This window comes from Malus domestica, chromosome 04 (assembly GCF_042453785.1).
Source record: "Malus domestica chromosome 04, GDT2T_hap1".
Classification (NCBI taxonomy): domain Eukaryota; kingdom Viridiplantae; phylum Streptophyta; class Magnoliopsida; order Rosales; family Rosaceae; genus Malus; species Malus domestica.
This window is the reverse complement of record NC_091664.1, coordinates 20,051,455-20,069,913: the sequence shown is the minus strand read 5'-3', so window position 1 is coordinate 20,069,913 and position 18,459 is coordinate 20,051,455. Positions and strand designations below refer to the sequence as shown.

Below are 18,459 nucleotides of genomic sequence, written 5' to 3'. Positions count from 1 at the left end.
GACTTGAAATAATGGTCAAAATTCAAAATCTGACAAATTGCTGAACCATGCATATTAAGAAGAATGTATGCAACAATGTGGTGGGAATGGCTCTATCAAGGGAAAATCGAAAGACACCATGAAGACTCATATTGGCATGCAAGCAAAGGGAATAAGGCCCAACTTGTAGCCTACATTGGAAAATGGTAAATACAAGAAAAATAATGCCAATTTTACTTTCAAGCCGTTTGACAAGAAAGAGTTCTTAAAGTGACTACAAGGTTTGAAATTTCTAGATAGGTACGCTATAGCAATATAGCTAGACATGTTAAAATAGGCACTTGGACACTGTCTAGTTTGAAGAGTCATAATTGTCATGTCTTACTCTAACGGCTACTTCTGATTGGTCTCAGCCGTACTTGGACATCGAGGTTGTTGAGACGATAATATATTTGTGTAGGTTCTTCTAGCCACTATATTGTAAAACTTTACGCATCTGATGTAGATGATATGGAAGAAGATATTGTGTAAAACTTTCACGAGTATGATTCATGTAATGATACATCTGCCAAATGAAGTGAACTTTACTGGCCCGTGCATAATCGCTTAATGTATCCAATTGAGAGGTAATCTTGTCAATACATTAATTTGGTAATATTATTTATCAAGCCCCTTAAATTAAAAATTTTCATACTATTTAATAATTTATCAGGCGGCGGTTACAAGCGGTTTGTCCGCAACAAGGCACAACCCAAATGATCCATAGCGGAGGCTGTCAGTGTACAAGAATCCCTCACATGTTGTGCGAGGTACCTACAAATGTTGAAACTTCATACAACAAGCGTCTGCACAATTCAATGGGGGTAAGCAGATTGAAATATTAACTGTTTTTGCCCAACCTGCATGCCTATTCGGCGCAAGACCTTCGTCTGAGCCCTTCAATTTTTTATTGTTTTCCTTAATTTTAATCAAGTTTCTATCACGTTCGACTAAATAGGGTTCCGATTTCAAGAATCTGCCCAAGTCAAGTGCCATTAAGCTCATTGATTTTGGGAATACAAGATTTGAACATCACGATCATAGAAGTGGTGTCAACGCGCCATTATCGTGCACCGGAGGTCATTTTGGGTAAATACAGTTCTATGCTACTCAAGCAAGATCTTGATTTCATATTTTTGCTTTTTTAGATGATAGCCGCAAACATAGATTACGAACATGCATCAAATACTGTGATTGTAGTTCTGACCTTGTGAAGCCATTGATCGCAGGGAAGAAAAGGAAATCTTCTACTCAAGGAGGACCTGATGTTCTTTCTAGAATAGGGCTAGATTTTCTGATATATGAACGTGTTCCTCTTGAGCAGGGACTTATCCTTTTATAAACGTGTAACCACAACTGTTTCCACGTATCACAGAAACTGCTTGGCAAAACTGCACGCTCATTTACATTCCAACGTGGGATATCTACTCACCAACACGTTTAACCCTTAATGTCCTACTTTAAAGGAAAGAAGTTTATTTACCTATTAACTCTAACTGTTCTCAGTTTTCATTAAACACAAAACCCGAATGAGATAAGTTTAGAGTCCAATAAGGTTCCAACATTCTCCCACTTGGACCTAAACTCATCGTTTTTTTGTTTTGAGCAATGTTTCTACTGACAACAGTTCCTTAGTGATCACATGAGTTAATAAATAAATAAACACATCCTCACACATCCACCATGAATGACTCAAATCATAAAACTTCAGAAAAGTTTGCACAAAATGGTGCAGCCACTCTGAAATCACTATAACATTAAATTATTCACGTATGATGCTTAAACATGTTAGCTATAAGAGAGCTTTACTGTATGCTCCCACTATTTTTCCCATTACCTTAACGTTGCCTTAGTTAGCAATAATCCAACTTCAACTTTTCTACATGCTGAAAAGTAGGATCAAATAGCCACCTGAAAAGCTTTTAAAACAATCATGCTTCAATGCAGAAATATCACATATATGATCATAGCTTTTTAGCCAAGTCTCATTAATGATTACCAGCTCAAATCAAAAGCAGTACATGAAATGAAATTTAGAATTCATCTATTGCAATAAACAACTACAAAGCAAATAAGACAAGACTAAGTTTTACTCCCACATAGTCACGGAATCAAAAGACTCCAGTACCCCCATTTTTGCAACGTGCTGCTTAAACACTGCAACTGGTAATGGTTTGGTAAGGGGATCTGCTATCATCGAACCAGTGTCAATATGCTCAATTACCACCAAACCACTTTTGACATCATCTCTGACAGATCGATATTTGATGTCCATTAGTCTATTTGCAGAAGACTGCTTGTTGTTCTTAGAGATGAATACAGCAGCTTTGTTATCGCAGTGTATAACAATTGGTCTTGAAATACTGTCCACGATTCCCATTAGACTGACCAAATCCTTGATCCACAGTGCTTTCTGTTTGGCTTCAAAAACAGCAATATATTCAGCTTGCATGGTCGATGTCGCAAGCGTTTTCTGTTTTGCACTTCTCCATGAGATTGCTCATCCAGCCATGAAGAACAGATAACCACTTGTGGACCTTCTGTTATCTGTGCAGCCTGCAAAATCCGAATCAGAGTACCCTACCACCTTTAGGTTTTCACTTTTTCCATACACAAGCATGTGTGATTTTGTTCTTTGTAAATATCTCATTACCTTCTTAGCTGCCACCCAATGTTGTTCTCCAGGATTTGATTGATACCTCCCAAGTACACTAATCGAGTAAGCTAAGTCAGGTCTTGTACAAACCTGAGCATACATCAAGCTTCCTACCAATGAAGCATAGGGTTTGTTCAACATGGTTTTCCTCTCCAAGTCATTTTTGGGACATTGCTCCTTGTTCAGTTTGTCACCTTTGCTCATTGGGACTTCTCCTCCTGAACATCCTTCCATGTTGAAACGTTTTAATATTTTCTCAATGTATGACCTTTGCGAAATCCCTAGCAAGTTTCTTGACCTGTCTCTTTTAATCTCTATGCCGAGAACAAAAGAGGCCTCTCCCAAGTCTTTCATATCGAAGGTATTGGACAACAACAACTTGGTTTCAAGCAATAGGTTCAAATCATTGCTTGCAAGAAGTATATCATCAACATAAAGTATAAGGAAAATGAACTTGGAACCAATGCTTTTGAAATAAATGCAATCATCAACCTTATTCTCAGTGAAGCCAATATGAGTTACCTTTTCATCAAATTTCATAAACCACTATCTTGATGCTTGTTTCAGACCATATATAGACTTGCTCAATCTGCAAACTAGATGTTCTTTGCCCTCTTCAATGAAACCGGGAGGTTAGTTCATATAAATTTCCTCTTCCAAGTCACCATTTAGAAATGCCGTTTTGACGTCCATTTGGTGTAGTTCCAAGTCAAAGTGTGCCACGAGTGCTAAGATTATCCGCAAGGAATCCTTGGACGACACGGAAGAAAATGTTTCATTATAGTCTACCCCTTCCCTTTGAGTGAAGCCTTTAGCCACCAACCTCGCTTTGAACCTTTCAACCTTCCCTTTCGAATCTCTCTTAGTTTTGTACACCCATTTGCATCCAATGGGTATCATAGATTCTGTCTTCTCTATGAGGGTCCACACCTGATTAGAATGCATAGACCTTATCTCCTCTTCCATTGCTCGCTGCCATGATAAAGAGTTTTCACTTTTAATTGCATGCATGAAAGTTGCTGGATCAGTCATTATACCTTCATCATGCTCAACTTCACAAAAGTAAGTGATATAATCTTCTGGAATAGCCGATCTGCGAATTCTTTGTGAGGCTCTTCTTGGTGCTTCCAAGGCAATTTGCAACTCATTAGCATTAGGTTCAACTATTGGTCCATCTTGTTGTGGTTCATTTATTTGATGACCCTCTGCAACATTATTTTCACGTGATGGCTGTGAGAAACTAGTTTCAAAAACTATAGTTTCTCCAAGGCTTTGACTCCCTTCATCATTATTGCTCGACACATCAGTGGGATTCCCAAGATCCTGAAAAACAAAACTGCTTGCATTTTCATCACCATTTACTTCTTCCTCGATGAACTTTGCATTGTTAGTCTCGAAAACCCTAGTCTGCAAGTATGGAGCATAAAACTTGTATCCTTTAGAACTTTCAGGAAAGCCAATAAAGTGACAACTCACTGTTCTTGAATCAAGTTTCTTTTCATGTGGATTATACATTCTTGCTTCTGCCCTACAACCCCAAACATGTAGGTGATTGATGCTAGGTTTCCTCGAAGTCCAAAGTTCAAAGGGTGTCTTACTCACTGATTTGCTAGGGACACGATTCACTATATAGTTTGCCATCTTTAATGCTTCTCCCCAAAGAAACTGAGGTAGAACTGACCTGCTCATCATGCTTCTTGTCATCTCTATCAATGTCCTATTCCTCCTCTCCGCCACACCGTTTTGATCAGGCGTCCCAGGTGTGGTGTACTGAGCTTGGATGCCACACTCTTCTAGATACATAGCCAGTGGTCCCTTTTGTTGCCCAGCCTCGGTGAACCTGCCAAAGTATTCTCCTCATCTATTCGATCTCAAAACCTTAATTGTAGTGTTTAATTGGTTCTCTACTTCTGTTTTAAAATTTTTAAAACAATTTGGGACTTGTGATTTTTCTGAAATTAGAAAGACATTTCCATACCTTGAAAAATCATCAATGAAAGTCACAAAATAAATATTTCCACAGATTGTTTTAACTGGAAAAGGACCACAAACAATTGAATGAATTATTTCTAACAGTTTTTGACTTCTTGTTGCGTCCTTTTTCTTGGTTTTAGTTAACTTGCCCTTGTAACAATCCACACACTCATGCAAGTCATTAAAATCCAAGGCTGGCAAAATATTTTCATGCACCAAACGCTGCATCCTTTTCTTTGAAATATGACCTAACCTTCTATGCCAAAGCATGGAAGAAAGATCATTTGATAAGGGCCTTTTCATTCGAACAGAAGAGTCTAGAGTGTAACAACTCAAATCATTCATGACAACACAATCTAATTTCCATAAATCATTGTCTAAAAAGCAAACGCCCAGCAATTGACTCAAATTATTTTTCATAAAGATCCTTATGCTTTCATCATCACCAATGAAAGCAAAACCGTCTTTTACAAGTCTTGAAGCAGAAATTAAAGACCTAGTTAAAGTAGGAACATAAAGTACATTTGAAAGTTCTAAAATAAAGCTTGACGACAACTTGAACTTGAGGTTGCCTATTGCTTCCACAGCCACTTTATTCCCATTGCCCACATGCACTTCAAAGACTTCATTACTTGTTGACATTTTTCTTGAAAATCCATGCAAGGAATTGGTAATATGCACCGAACAACCAGTGTTAAACCACCAAGTATTTGGAGGGGCTTCAACAAGTAAAATTTGAAAACAAACAAAAACATTGAAAATATTTGTACCTTTTCCTTTCTTCATTGCCCATTTTTTACGTTTCTCGCAGTCCCTTTTCAAGTGTCCATATTGTTTGCAAAAATAGCATTTCACATTCTCCAAATTTGGCCTAAAGTTTTGAGGTCCTCTAGAGGAAGATGCAACATTGGCAGTAGTAGTGGAGGTATTAAAAGGCTTAGTCTGCTTACCAGCATTTACCATAGGATTCTTACTTGCATTATAGTCAACAAGATTCACCACTGCACCCTTTGCACGATTCAGCCTGCTCTCCTCTTGTGCACAGATAGAAATCATCTCATCTAGACTCCATTTCTCCTTTTGAGTATTGTATGACACCTTAAGTTGTTCAAATGACTCAGGAAGGGATGAGAAAGCCATGTGAACAACAAAGGAATCATCAATTGGTACCTCTAGATCCTTGAGCTTGGCGGCAGCCTCCACCATTTTCAGTATATGCTCCCGGACACTCGTTTTGCCATCGAACTTCTGAGAAGTCAGTGTGGTCATCAGGTTCGCCATCTCTCCTTTCTCGGACATCTTGAATTTTGCTCCAACAGTTTCAAGAAAAGCCTTAGCTTTGTCACATGATGGTATGCCACCTCTCACAGCCTCACTGATGGTCCTCTTCATGACCATGAGAGCCATTCGGTTTGACTTCTCCCATTTCTCAGACTTCAATCTTTGCTCTGTAGTGTTGTTCGCTGTCACAGCAGGTGGTTCATCCTCCCTCAGTGCAAGGTCATAGTCCATCAAGCCAAGCACGATCTCTACATCATGTCTCCACTTTTTGAAATTCCCTCCATTAAGTGGTTCAATGGAGGAAAAGCTCAGTGCATTCGCATTCACTGTCAAACCAAATAAAAGTTAAACAACATTGTAGACAATGTTACAACTATCACAGTATATGCAACACCTTTAGGCAAGATACATTACTGCAGTTTTTTATGCACATAAAACCATATGCATCCTGATTACATAGCCCTTTTAACAAATACTTAAGTTACAACACATATTTCAAATCCTTGGATAAGAAAATAGTTGGCTCAAACATTCATTAAAAACCTATGTATTGATTCACAAATCCAACCAGTTAACCCTCTTCTCTTTGGAGTAGTACGTTATCATGTCATGACTTATAAAAACACAACCATGCCACCGTCCTTATAAACAAAATTTCTTTAAAAAAAAAAACTTCACTTTGGTAAAGATTTACAAACATTTGTTTTAAATGGTTTTATCAGCATGTATCCTTCAATGATGTTAAGGTTGGAACTTAAATCATCTTAGCGCAAGATCCATTCCTGTACTTGTGATACTCAAGAAACCAAATCATCAGGAAAACGCGAAAAGACTAATAAATCAATTAAGCAAACTTCCTTATACGCATGAAAGAATCTATGAAGAGCTATTAGACGCTCTGATACCAAATGTTGGAATTTTAATATAGCCGCAAACATAGATTATGCATCAAATACTGTGATTGTAGTTCTGACTTTGTGAAGCCATTGATCGCAGGGAAGAAAAGGAAATCTTCTACTCAAGGAGGACCTGATGTTCTTTCTAGAATAGGGCTAGATTTTCTGATATATGAACGTGTTCCTCTTGAGCAGGGACTTATCCTTTTATAAACGTGTAACCACAACCGTTTCCACGTATCACAGAAACTGCTTGGCAAAAATGCACGCTCATTTACATTCCAACGTGGGATATCCACTCACCAACACGTTTAACCCTTAATGTCCTACTTTAAAGGAAAGAAGTTTATTTACCTATTAACTCTAACTGTTCTCAGTTTTCATTAAACACAAAACCCGAATGAGATAAGTTTAGAGTCCAATAAGGTTCCAATATGGGCTGCATACTTGTTGAACTTTGCTCGGTAAGTACCATTGAGTTCATATGGAACCATCATCTATAGTTGAGTCGGTTTTATTTAAATTTCAAAGAAAGTTTTTTTTTATTGCCTAGGGAGTGTCCTAGCTTTTTTGTTTACATTGTTTTTCCTCCTATATTTTCTTTTAACAGGGTGAGGCCCTTTTCAAACACATGAAAACTTGGAGCATCTTGCCATGATGGAGAGGGTTTTGGGGCCACTACCACAACATGTGGTGGTTAAAGCCGAGTAAGTTTCATAATGCACATAGTCCTCCATTGTTTTGTAGGTTGTGGAGCTCATATACTGTGCTGATAAATATTTTAGAAGGGGAGCATGAATAGATTGGCCTGACGGAATAGACTTGAGATACTGTCACAATGACAGTGTCTATCAGGACGGAGGATTAGGTATTTGAATCTATTAATGTACACTTACAAGTTGCTGACCAGCTCCTATAGACTGTAAGGGCTCATTCTCTTTCAAACCTCCACTATATAGCTGTAAAAATTAGTTTCGTAGCAGTGTTATAAAGACAATTAAAACATTTTCCATTGAACTATTGTTTGATGATTGGCTGAATTTGATATATATTTATTTTTCACAAAATTTTGTTTGCAAGAGTAAATGCTTTTTTAATTATGTTGAAAATCATCCGCGTTTTCAGTGGCAAGTGATAAATTGTACTAGTAAATAGTGTTTCTGTTCAACTATTTTCTCTCGTCTTGATATAGCTTAGAAGAGTAGTATTATTTGTAGTAAAAAAAAAATAAATTAAAAAACACAAAAGGAGTTGGCAGTGACAAACCGTGAATCAACAGCAGAGCGGATCATGTCCTTATCATTCGTAGCTGTAATTGCACTAACAAGTATATCATATTATACCAAATCGGTGTAGCTTAAATGATATCTTGACCCTCGCATAGAAGATTAAAGTCGACAAAGCAATCATGTGACAATGCCATTGGATGATATTCTAAGACACAACTTGGAAGGGATTTGTTTTGTTTAAAAAGGAACAGTTGGTGACTTTATCAAGAAATTTAATAAAAACTATTTCATTTGACGTGCTATGCAGTTAAGAATGATTTATATACTTTGGTGTGGGACAAGGAGGATTTCATGTTCTGTCAAATGCTTTTAATTAGAGTTTCACTTAAATATTCTCTTAGAGTTTAAATCCCACATAGGAGAAACAAGAGGTTTTGTAACTGTATTGCCTACTTCTCTTATTATTATGATAGAACCTCAACTTCTTTCAAGAAATTAAATGAGAAATTACTAATTGAGCGGTAGAGTGTACTCTTTTGGAGGAAACCAGATCATTTTTCATTTTCTTTGTTAATTTTTTATATCAGTACAAGTATTGGCTTTTGCATCCTTAATTTCATGTTTGGGTGGAGGAAGATCATCCTTTTTCTATATGGTGTTTTATCATCTATGTACTCTGATCTGTTGGCTCCATATTAATAAACAATGGAGTTTGCCTTTTAAGAAAGGAGAAAAAAAAGAGAAGAGAACGTATTTTATTTAGATACGTCTGCCTTACTAATTCTACGGGTGCTTGGATTTTTTCACATTTCAAGTGAATTAAAATTCATCAAATATATGATTGTGCAAATCACATGCCACTCCCATGCATCTGAAATATCTTCTGCAATGAATCCCATGAAACGATATATTTTTATGGATTATCCATATTCGATAACCATGCAAACAAGCAAACAAAACTATCTGAATACAAAGAGACAAATAAAATGCAAAAGAGTACAAAAGGCACCGATCGAAATGCTTAATAAAACAGCAAGAGCGAGTTCAGTAGTAAAAATATCGATCAGATAGCTCTTCTTCCGCTATGTGCCCATAAAATTGTCAGTAGTTATAATATAAACGTTACTGTGAATTCTATCCAATTACTTGCCATACTTTTCTACTGTATGGCTGCTTGGCAAGATAAGTCTTTAGATACTTATATTATCTAATTGTGATATTACGTTGTTAGACTTAGAGGATAATGTATTGTGGTGAACCAAAACAACATGTAATATATATAACATGACAAGTGAATATTTTTCATACTATGATAATAGCAACAAGGTGAACATACTTATTTTTATGACAATATGTCATGAAATCTAGCATCATGTTCACTTTGATTACTAACTAAGAACTTTTTGAACCAATAAATATCATCTATGAGATCTGAACATATAATTTCCTGCAATTAAGCGAAATTATAGTGATGCTGCTATAACAAATGATATTATATATATGGTGACTAAGAATTTGAGATGTTTGAATCTTGAAATGCTAAGGTAACTAGGAGAGGAGGTAGAGAGTATGGGTTAATGTTGTAGGACGAAACCGGGGCTAGATTGCCTGCTGAATGAGCGTGGGGGGCACAAGGTGCAGTGGTTTAGGGTTTAGGCATGCAACAAACTATCATGTGTTGTAGGCAGAGGGACCCCACGTGTCACGTGGACAATGGCTCAGTGGCCACGTAGAAGAGACAAGCAAAGGGCTGCTTGTAGAATCTCCTCTAATCCCCTCTCCACCAATCATCGTCGTCCCCCCACGTGGGCATATGATCCCCCGCACCCAACGCCTAAGACATCACCCAAGAACTGACCTGCACTTTCTATTTGTTTATTTATACGATCCATCTTCATGATTTTTCTTTAACCTATCAGTGTTCACTTTTTATGATCATCCAGCAGCTGCCTCTTGCTTCTCGAAATCTCTCACTCTCCGGCCCCCTTCTTCTTTTGAATTCTCCTTTCAAATTCTTCGTTGTTCCACAAGTCTTCTGCAGCTGGGGTAGCAAGAACTTTATAGACATCAGTTAAAATATATCAGAATATATAAACATGGGAGACTCTTCTGCTTCATACATCCACTTGGTAAGCCTTGTTATAATTTTTATGAAAATTCTTCTGCTTTTTCTTGATCACCAAAATGATGTATATCTTTGATTCAATATATAGGATCGATACATAAAAAACGTCACAAGGCAATTCGCGAAATTTAGTTTTTTCTCAAGTTTTTCGTAAACCAAGAGCACTTGATGACTTTTTTGAAGTGGTGTTGTTTTATTTTTTGATATTTTGTGGTGATGAAAATTAATGGTGGTGACATGCATGATTATAAATAGGTGCACCATTTAATCGAGGAGTGCATCATATTCAACATGAGCAAAGAGGAGTGCATGGAAACCCTCTCTAAGCATGCAAACATAAAACCCATCATTACCTCCACAGGTCTCTCTCTCTCTCTCTCTCTCTCTCTCTCTATATATATATATATATATATATACACGTGTGTGTGTGTGTGTGCGTGCGTGCGTGCGTGCGTGCGTGTGTGTGTGTGTGTTTGTATATATATTATATGTTCTTTGAATGGGAATGAATGGTTAGCTAATTAATGGACTAACTGATTAACTGCAGTGTGGAAGGAGTTAGAGAAGGAGAACAGAGAGTTCTTTGAGGCCTACACAAAGAGCAGGGAAGCAGGATCCTCTGAGATGGTCACAAAGCAAAGAATCCAGAAGATGCTTTTTGATCTTACCCAGAGCGGCGACAACTCCACCACCACCGACGACGACGGTGATGAATCTGAATCTGATGACTAGTAGTCCCCTTGATTTTTTCTTTTTTATGCAGAAAACGATCGATAAGAGATGGCCTTTTTGGCTTTAAGTGGTATAAATCTGTAACATCAGGGAAAAAGTCGCTAAAAACGAGAGGCAAAATAACAAGTTGTCCAGGACAATACAAAGGGCAAATCCGGATGGAGCATACGACGTCGTCGTGTAGCAGTCATCAATAGTAGTTGGGAATTGTGGTTTGTAAACCCTTGAGACTTGAGACTGCCTGGGTGGCTGGGGTTAGCTACGTGGCGCACACGTGGCAGAGCCCGATGTGCCCCATTTGCCTTCATTGTGTATGTGTCTCCCCATGCAGATACTGTACTGATTTGTAAATGTAAAATTTTAGAGCTATGAATTCTGCAAATTCCTTTTTCCTCTTTTTTTTTTTTTTTGCTTAATTCTCAATCAAATAATTTCACCTAGAAGAGAAAAATTGTACAGAAATAACTTCTCATTGTTTTTAGTTTCCCATTTTCGATTTCATGAGATATTATATAGTAAAGAGAAATAAAAAAAAGTTTGTACTTGAAACACAGTGAATTAACGAATTACTTGATCAATCTACCACTCCAAATTTTACCGTTCAGGAAGCTTTGGTTATTGGGCTATTTTAATTTCAATCTACCACTCCAAATTTTACTGTTCAGGCAGCTTTGGTTATTGGGCTATTTTATTTTCTTTCTCCTGTAAATATGTATAAATATCATGGATGCTTTGTTTGTTTTCTCCAATAACTCTGTTCGTGGGTCAATTTGAATTTCTTGCCATTGTAATTTTTCGTTTGAGTTCGGTGGAGAAAGACTGAGAGTTACATCAACGTTGTAATTGTAATAGAATCTTAGCATACCTGCGCGGCTAAGAATTTATATTTAATCTTTTCCTACAATATTATTATTAGTATTAGATTAGGGTTCCGGTCTATACTAGATACTGATGGACTTTTGTTCTTCAATTTATTATGTTTAGCGTTTAAACTCTTCTTTTTCAATGATTAGTATTAGGTTCGACTAACGTGAAGGTGAGTATGATCTGTTCGGCGTTATAGGCCCAAAATAATTCAAAATAGAGCATGTTTCTTGGGAGTGCATTAGTTGTTTCTAATGACTTACTAAGATTGACAAGTTTAGTAAAGGAAAATGGTTGCTTAAAATTTGATAATTTAGTACTACGATTTAGTGATATTTTTATTTTTACTTCATAAGAGGTTATACGTTCAACTTCTGTGGATGACGTGTTATATATTACATATGGCTTCTTATATAGCCGATGTGTGGCTAGCCCAAATCTCTCACATTCCGATGTAAATAATATCGTTCTATTAGAAAAATGAATAATTTGTCTTCATTAATAGTTACTTTTAGGTTAAAACTTAAAAGTATAAATGTTTAGGCAAAAGTATAAAAAGTCAACCTCAATGCTTAACACATTAACTGCTTGTTTGGATATGCTTTCAAAATAACTGAAAGAACTTTGGTGAAAATATTTTTGGAACCTTTATATCTTAGTAAAAATGTAAGCAAATCCTAAAAAAGCACTAAAATTGTTTCCTTAAAGAAGTACATAACTGGTTCTTCTTGCAAAAAACACTTCAAGTGCTTTTGGAACCCAAAAACTTTTTTTTTTCTTTCTAAAAGCATTTTCAGGCATTTTAAAACTACATCTCCTAAATTGATGGAGATGATTTGGAAATAGTATTTTCTTTCTTCTAGTGGAAATCTAGTGGCGAAATCAGTTTGGCAGCCGAACAAATAGCCCCCAACCGACAACTGACAAAAGTTTATTGACACGGCTTAAAACGAAACTAATATTGAACTGAATTTGTGGTTTACGGGTATTCGGTTCAACCAAAAAATTTGGCCAATTCCAGGTTAGTCTGGTATGATGGTGTTGCTTATGGCTAATTTGTGGTGGTGGGTGTCTTTGAGTTGGCTGGGTCGTTGGGGCGGATTAGAGGTTGTGATGACTAAAAATACATCTTCTCTGAGCCAATATGATTACTGTTTTATTGGTTTTATAGTGGAACTCAGACTTTACTTTTGTTGCTCAAAACCAAAAACTTTACTTTCACTCGCACACTTAATTTTGATGCATAAGACCATCTCCAAAGTAGATGTCAAATATGACAAAGAGACATTCAGGTGTTCTCTAATGGATATGTCATATAATTTAATTTAATTTAATTTTTAGAGTGAAGTGTCAATTTAGTCTATGAACTTTCACCTCAGTAAAATTTAGGTCCCTGAATTATTTTTTCGGTAAAATAAGTCTCTGAATTCATTAAAAATTGTTAATTTCATCCCTATCACTATAGTCAAAGTTGTTTTATCCAAATTTTTGTTAAATTAAGTCACTTGACACACTTTAGAGTGTAATACTGTCATTTTTCTTGTTTATAAGCCCTTAACATTTCATATAGGTTACGAATCTAACGTCTAATTTATCCTTCAAAGTTAATTCCATGCACTATTTCTTTATGTAGAATTACCAATTTACCCTTCATTGTGTATCACATGCAAGTAACATGATTTAAATTGATGAAAAAAATTGAGTATAGTAACTTTGAATCTAATATTAATGATGTAATTGACAGATTTTTATAATTTGATGACTGATTTCTCTGAAAAAATAGTTTAGTGATCTAATTTTCACTCAGATGATAATTCAAGGACTAAATTGGCAATTCATCATAATTTTAATGCATGGGTCACGTTAACAACCAATAGAATAAAAGCTATAATAAAATAAATATTTGATGTATCCATTATAAAAAAGAGAAAAAAAGAACAAAAAAGAAAAAGAAAAGAAGATTTAACATTTGTAGCGACATGGCTGGTTCTGGTTTTGGAGTAAGAAATGAAGATGGCATTGTGTTGGGAGCCGGTGCTTTCAACTTAGACGGTGCAACTATAAATGAAGTGGAGGAAAAAGCTTTGAAGGAGGGCCATCCTATATCAGGAGGAAAGGGTTTAAAAAGGTCTTTGTTGAAGTCAAACCTTATTGTTGGGGAGCTTCAAGGCATTTTTCAGCCTCCGTGGAACCTTCGCTTGTTTTGAAGATATTAGATGGCTTACTTCATCTTGTTTGGACGTGAGATGGAATCATATTTTTAGAGAAGTTAATTTTCTTGCTGATGCCTTTGCAAAATAGGGACTTCTAATTAGGAATAGCCATTTTTGGTAGTATTGTATTCCTTCCTTTGCTCGTCCGACCTATAATTTAGACTCTATGAACGGTGGTTGTATCCGTGGTTTCTTATTTTAATACATTTATTTCGTATCAACAAAAAAATATATTCAATTTTGACCACATCAACTATCAAATTAAATTTTGCATATCATATTTGACATGCTATTAGGAAAGCTAAAAAGCCCACATCAAAACAGAGAAAGCCCATGCTAGTTTCCAGCGAACCCACTTCAAAACCCAAACAAAAAGGAAAAACAAAAGTTCAACCCAATCCCGAGTTTTGAAATTCCAGCCCAACAAAAAGCCCAGCGGAAAGCTCACACCGGGAGTACCTTTAGCTGAATGTCGAATTCCTCTCAGCATTTCTCCTGTCACCTATTTCCCCCACTCCTCCGTCATCTCTTCTACTTCTCTCACCCCATTGCAGGGTTCTACAAAACCCTAATTCTCTCTCAATCTATGGAGTCTCTCGCCAAACTTCACCACCGTCACCAACCCCTCACCCTCTCGCTCAATTCCCACTGTCCATCGTTCCCAAAACCCCTTTCTTCCTTCAGACCCCCGCGCCAATCGCCGCCCTTCAACTTCACCACCCTCACTGTCAGAGCCTCATCCACATCGCTTCCGCCGTCCTCCGACCACCCACCTCACCGAAACCTCCAAAACCCTAATCCCATTTCCTCTTTCAAAGCCTTGGCCCCTCTCGCCGCCCCTATCATCAAGACGACCTGCGCCGCCATCGCTGCCGCCGCATTCTTCTTCATGAGGTTCAATCACCGAACCGCTATGGCCGCCACCGCAGTCGCATCTTCCACGGTTGAGCCAGTGGAACAAGAATCATCCACTGACAGAGTTCCGAATGAAGAGAAGGAAAGGGTACTTGAAGAGCATTTGGCCCGGAACCCGGATGATGTCGAAGCTCTCAGGAATTTAATGGAGGTCAGGATCAAGTCCCACAAGCTGACCGAAGCGATTCAGGTGTTGGAGCGCTTGATCGAGCTGGAACCCGAAGATTTCGAGTGGCAATTGCTGAAGGCCAATGTTCACAGCTACATGGGTGAGGTCGAACTCGCTAACGCTGAGTTCGAGGACATTTTGGCGAAAGACCCTTTCAAAGTAGAGGCCTTTCATGGCCTTGTAATGTGCGCTTCGCAACCACCGGAGAAATTGAAGAGTGTGACGAAGAGGGTGGAGGAGGCAATGATGAAGTGTAAGAAGGAAGGGAACATGTCGGATGTGAGGGATTTTAAGCTGTTAGTTGCGCAAATTCGCGTGATGGAGTCAAAGTATTCGGATGCTTTGAAGCTTTATCAAGAGCTTGTGAGGGAAGAACCGAGAGACTTCAGGCCTTATCTGTGTCAAGGAATCATTTATACAATGTTGAGGAAGACTAATGAGGCTGAGAAACAGTTTGAAAAGTTCAGGAAGCTTGTTCCAAAGAACCACCCTTATAAAGAGTATTTTGATGACAATATGTTTGCGACGAAGCTTTTTGGGCAGAAGGTGGAGAGGGAGAGAGCAGCGTCGAAAGTCTGAGGGAACTGGGGTTGCTGAGTTTTAGCTCATTGTGGTGGCTGGCTTCTGTAATGTGGTGGTTGCCTCTTGGTTTCTATCTGCCTCTGTTTTTTGGTGAATGCTTTGGCTAGTAGTGCTCACTCAAACTGTAGGTAATTTTAGTAGTAGTCGTCGTAGTAAAAGTAATTTTCAGAATGTAGAGCTATCTGTGCATCAAATAGTGAAATTTAATATCTTGTTGAACCAATTTTGTCTCGATATTTGGAGTTATACCTGGAATGAAATGGTTTTTGATGTGCTGATGTTGAAACGGATAACATCCCGTATTGGTTTAATGTGTTCGTAGCTCAAGAGCATGCTTTGGTATGTCCCAGAAGGCTCATTGTACGGTGCATATAGTTAATGTAGGAATTTTTCTTTGCCAATGGGACTGCTGCAGAAGTGGTTGTCATAATCTTTGCTGATGGAAAACACTTTGATAACTGTATCCTGTAATTTAGATTAATCATACACAACAAGTTCTGGGTTTTACTTCCTCGACTCTAGTTCCGCTGCATATGATACCATCGTAAATTATATAGTATGCCCTGGATCTCAGTTCTGGTCATAACTTCTTTGACGCTATTTCAGTTCATTGATTTCCTTGGCAGGTACTACTAATACATCCTTCTTGTAACTTTCACATGGTCTGCCCTGGTTCCCAAGTATCGGTAGCAATGTCAGTTACAGTCAATATTATGCAGTCAATTTCTTCTCAGAAAAAGCCTTTAGTGCTGTTTTATTTTTCAGTATCATGTGCGGCTATTCATGTCATGCTGTGCTTGATTCAAAGTTGTTCCACATCTCGTTAAGGGTTGAACTTTGTGTGAATGTTCTTAGCATGAAAGGGTATGTGAGTGACTTAGAAATTCAAGTTTCAATAAAACTTGTCGTAGTTGATGAATTTGCTTTGGTTTATGTAATGCAAAAAATGAGCATAGTATAAGGCGGAGGAGATGTTGAGTTGTTGACAATTATATGATGATTTATATTTGTGTGTTTGTATAATTTGTTGCATATTCGGATATGGATTAAGGACTGGATTTCTTTACATCTCATTGTTTTTATGGTCTCTACTGCAATATTGTTCTTTCTAATGTCATGGCGAGTCTGTGTATGCTTTATACTTTCTTACGTAATGGAAGACAATATTTTCTGTTCCCTTATGACTCTCGGGCGTGATAGTTAATGGTTGATTACCCGAGGACTGGCGTAAGAGACAATCTCTTTCGTTATTGTGCTCAATTTTTGCAGTGAGCAGATAGGCAGCAAAAATGCATATGATTATATCTGATTTGAACTGTTTTTAATGAAGTAGCAAGTGAATCAAAGTAGATGTTGGACTGACTGACTGTTTTTTAACTTGTGGTTAACGGTGCGCGATGTCTACCCAGCTGGTGCAGAAATGAAGACAGTTTTGCAGATGGAAAAGTTTGTATACATTCTTACTGCATCCAGGTGATTTCCAACCAACATAATGCTTCTCTCTTCTCCCCCCCTTTTACTGCGGTTATTCGATCCAAGAGGGATCGAGTAGCAGCAGGTTCTCTCCCTGTTACTCATATCACCCAGTATGATTTATTAGTAACCTTAACCTGCAGCTGCAATTGTCCTTGGAAAAAGATGGCCCACAATATAATGACGACACAATATCAAATATTTTATCAAATACGGTGGGATATTGTCAATGCACTATCTACCCGAGTCATGCGCATATCCCAGGTGCGCGGTTGAGCAAACATCCACAAGATTAATGGAAGGGAGCTAAACTAAAGCCGAATTGGCCCCTTAGTCCATCTCCAACCGAAAGGGCTAACCATAGTTCCGCCTCAAAATTATAGGCTTACAAAAAATTATTTTTAAATGACTAGTGTCAGGGACATATATGTCGTCTCCAATCGAAAGGGCTAATCTTATACTATAAATTCATTAGTTGATTTAATTAAATTACCGTTTGAAGTTTTTGAATCTAACCGAAAAAGGGCTAAGAGGGGGAGGGGTTACATTTTACTAGCTTGATGTCTCTTCGGCCAAATAATGGTTTAATGGGCTTTAATCTAGTCATCGGTTGAAGATGAATTTTTGAGCAAATCAGGTTGTTTTTTGGCTTTTAGATGTTTAGCCCTCTTCATTAGAGATGGTTTTCCATTGGAGAAGGTTTTAGACGATCTCCAATGAAGAGGGCTAAAAGATCAAAATGTGGCCTGATTTGAATAAAATTCATCTCCATCTGAAGGCTAGGTCAAAATTTAGTGGAACTCACCTGGCCAAACATGACCAAAGGGGACCAAGCTCGGCCTGATAGCCAGCCCGTTTGCTGGGGTCCATCGTAATGGTTCTCCAACTTCTGCGACTCGATGGATTGATACCGGATTGCGCGGCACGGCCCAGTAACCCTTAAGAATTGCATTTTGAATTCCGCGACTCAAACATAATGGTTCTGCAACTTCTGCTACTCGACGGAATGATACCGGATTGGCATTTGAAGGAACGAAGAAGGAAGGAGAAGGAAGTTGAAAAATACTTCTTACTTCATTGATGTTAAACACTTGTTCCACCAACTAGATTTAACGAAAGTAATTAATTTTTTAAATTCATTTAACAAGATACCTAATTTCATTAGTAATTGGCTTTTCAATCGGATTATTGACTGTTGGTTAGGAATAATACTCTTTTCATTTGTATAAAATTAATCAGTAAAATTAAAAATAAACTTAAAGTTAATAAATTATTGACGAGGCTATGTTTAGCCTTTTCGTTTGAAGATGTATATAAATATGACTTGACATT

At 37.5% G+C, this 18,459-nt stretch overlaps 2 protein-coding genes across 7 annotated transcripts; both read left to right on the top strand.

Annotated features, from left to right (window-relative positions):
• The first annotated feature begins 9,921 nt into the window (after nucleotides 1–9,921).
• LOC103433368 (uncharacterized) lies at nucleotides 9,922–11,303 on the top strand. Its single transcript, XM_008371620.4, has 3 exons — nucleotides 9,922–10,183; nucleotides 10,435–10,540; nucleotides 10,727–11,303. The coding sequence occupies exons 1-3, from the start codon at nucleotides 10,151–10,153 to the stop codon at nucleotides 10,909–10,911; spliced, it is 324 nt and encodes a 107-aa protein (XP_008369842.3). The 5' UTR covers nucleotides 9,922–10,150; the 3' UTR covers nucleotides 10,912–11,303.
• A 3,141-nt stretch (nucleotides 11,304–14,444) lies between these two features.
• Nucleotides 14,445–17,637, top strand: LOC103433367 (protein SLOW GREEN 1, chloroplastic). 6 transcript variants are annotated; one of them, XM_029101154.2, is made up of 4 exons: nucleotides 14,445–15,782; nucleotides 16,281–16,518; nucleotides 17,064–17,127; nucleotides 17,271–17,637. In XM_029101154.2, the coding sequence occupies exon 1, from the start codon at nucleotides 14,458–14,460 to the stop codon at nucleotides 15,649–15,651; it is 1,194 nt and encodes a 397-aa protein (XP_028956987.2). In that variant the 5' UTR covers nucleotides 14,445–14,457; the 3' UTR covers nucleotides 15,652–15,782; nucleotides 16,281–16,518; nucleotides 17,064–17,127; nucleotides 17,271–17,637. The 6 variants fall into 6 exon arrangements, with proteins under 6 accessions (XP_028956987.2, XP_028956989.2, XP_028956986.2 ...); XM_029101156.2 differs by lacking the exon at nucleotides 16,281–16,518; XM_029101153.2 differs by having other exon boundaries at nucleotides 17,064–17,637.
• Nucleotides 17,638–18,459: the final 822 nt, after the last annotated feature.

Coding starts and splice junctions, on each gene's coding strand:
- LOC103433368 (XM_008371620.4), top strand. CDS start 10,151: ATGGGAGACTCTTCTGCTTCATACATCCACTTG. Junction 10,184..10,434: donor CTGCTTCATACATCCACTTG/GTAAGCCTTGTT, acceptor GATTATAAATAG/GTGCACCATTTAATCGAGGA. Junction 10,541..10,726: donor ACCCATCATTACCTCCACAG/GTCTCTCTCTCT, acceptor GATTAACTGCAG/TGTGGAAGGAGTTAGAGAAG.
- LOC103433367 (XM_029101156.2), top strand. CDS start 14,458: ATGTCGAATTCCTCTCAGCATTTCTCCTGTCACCTATTTCCCCCACTC.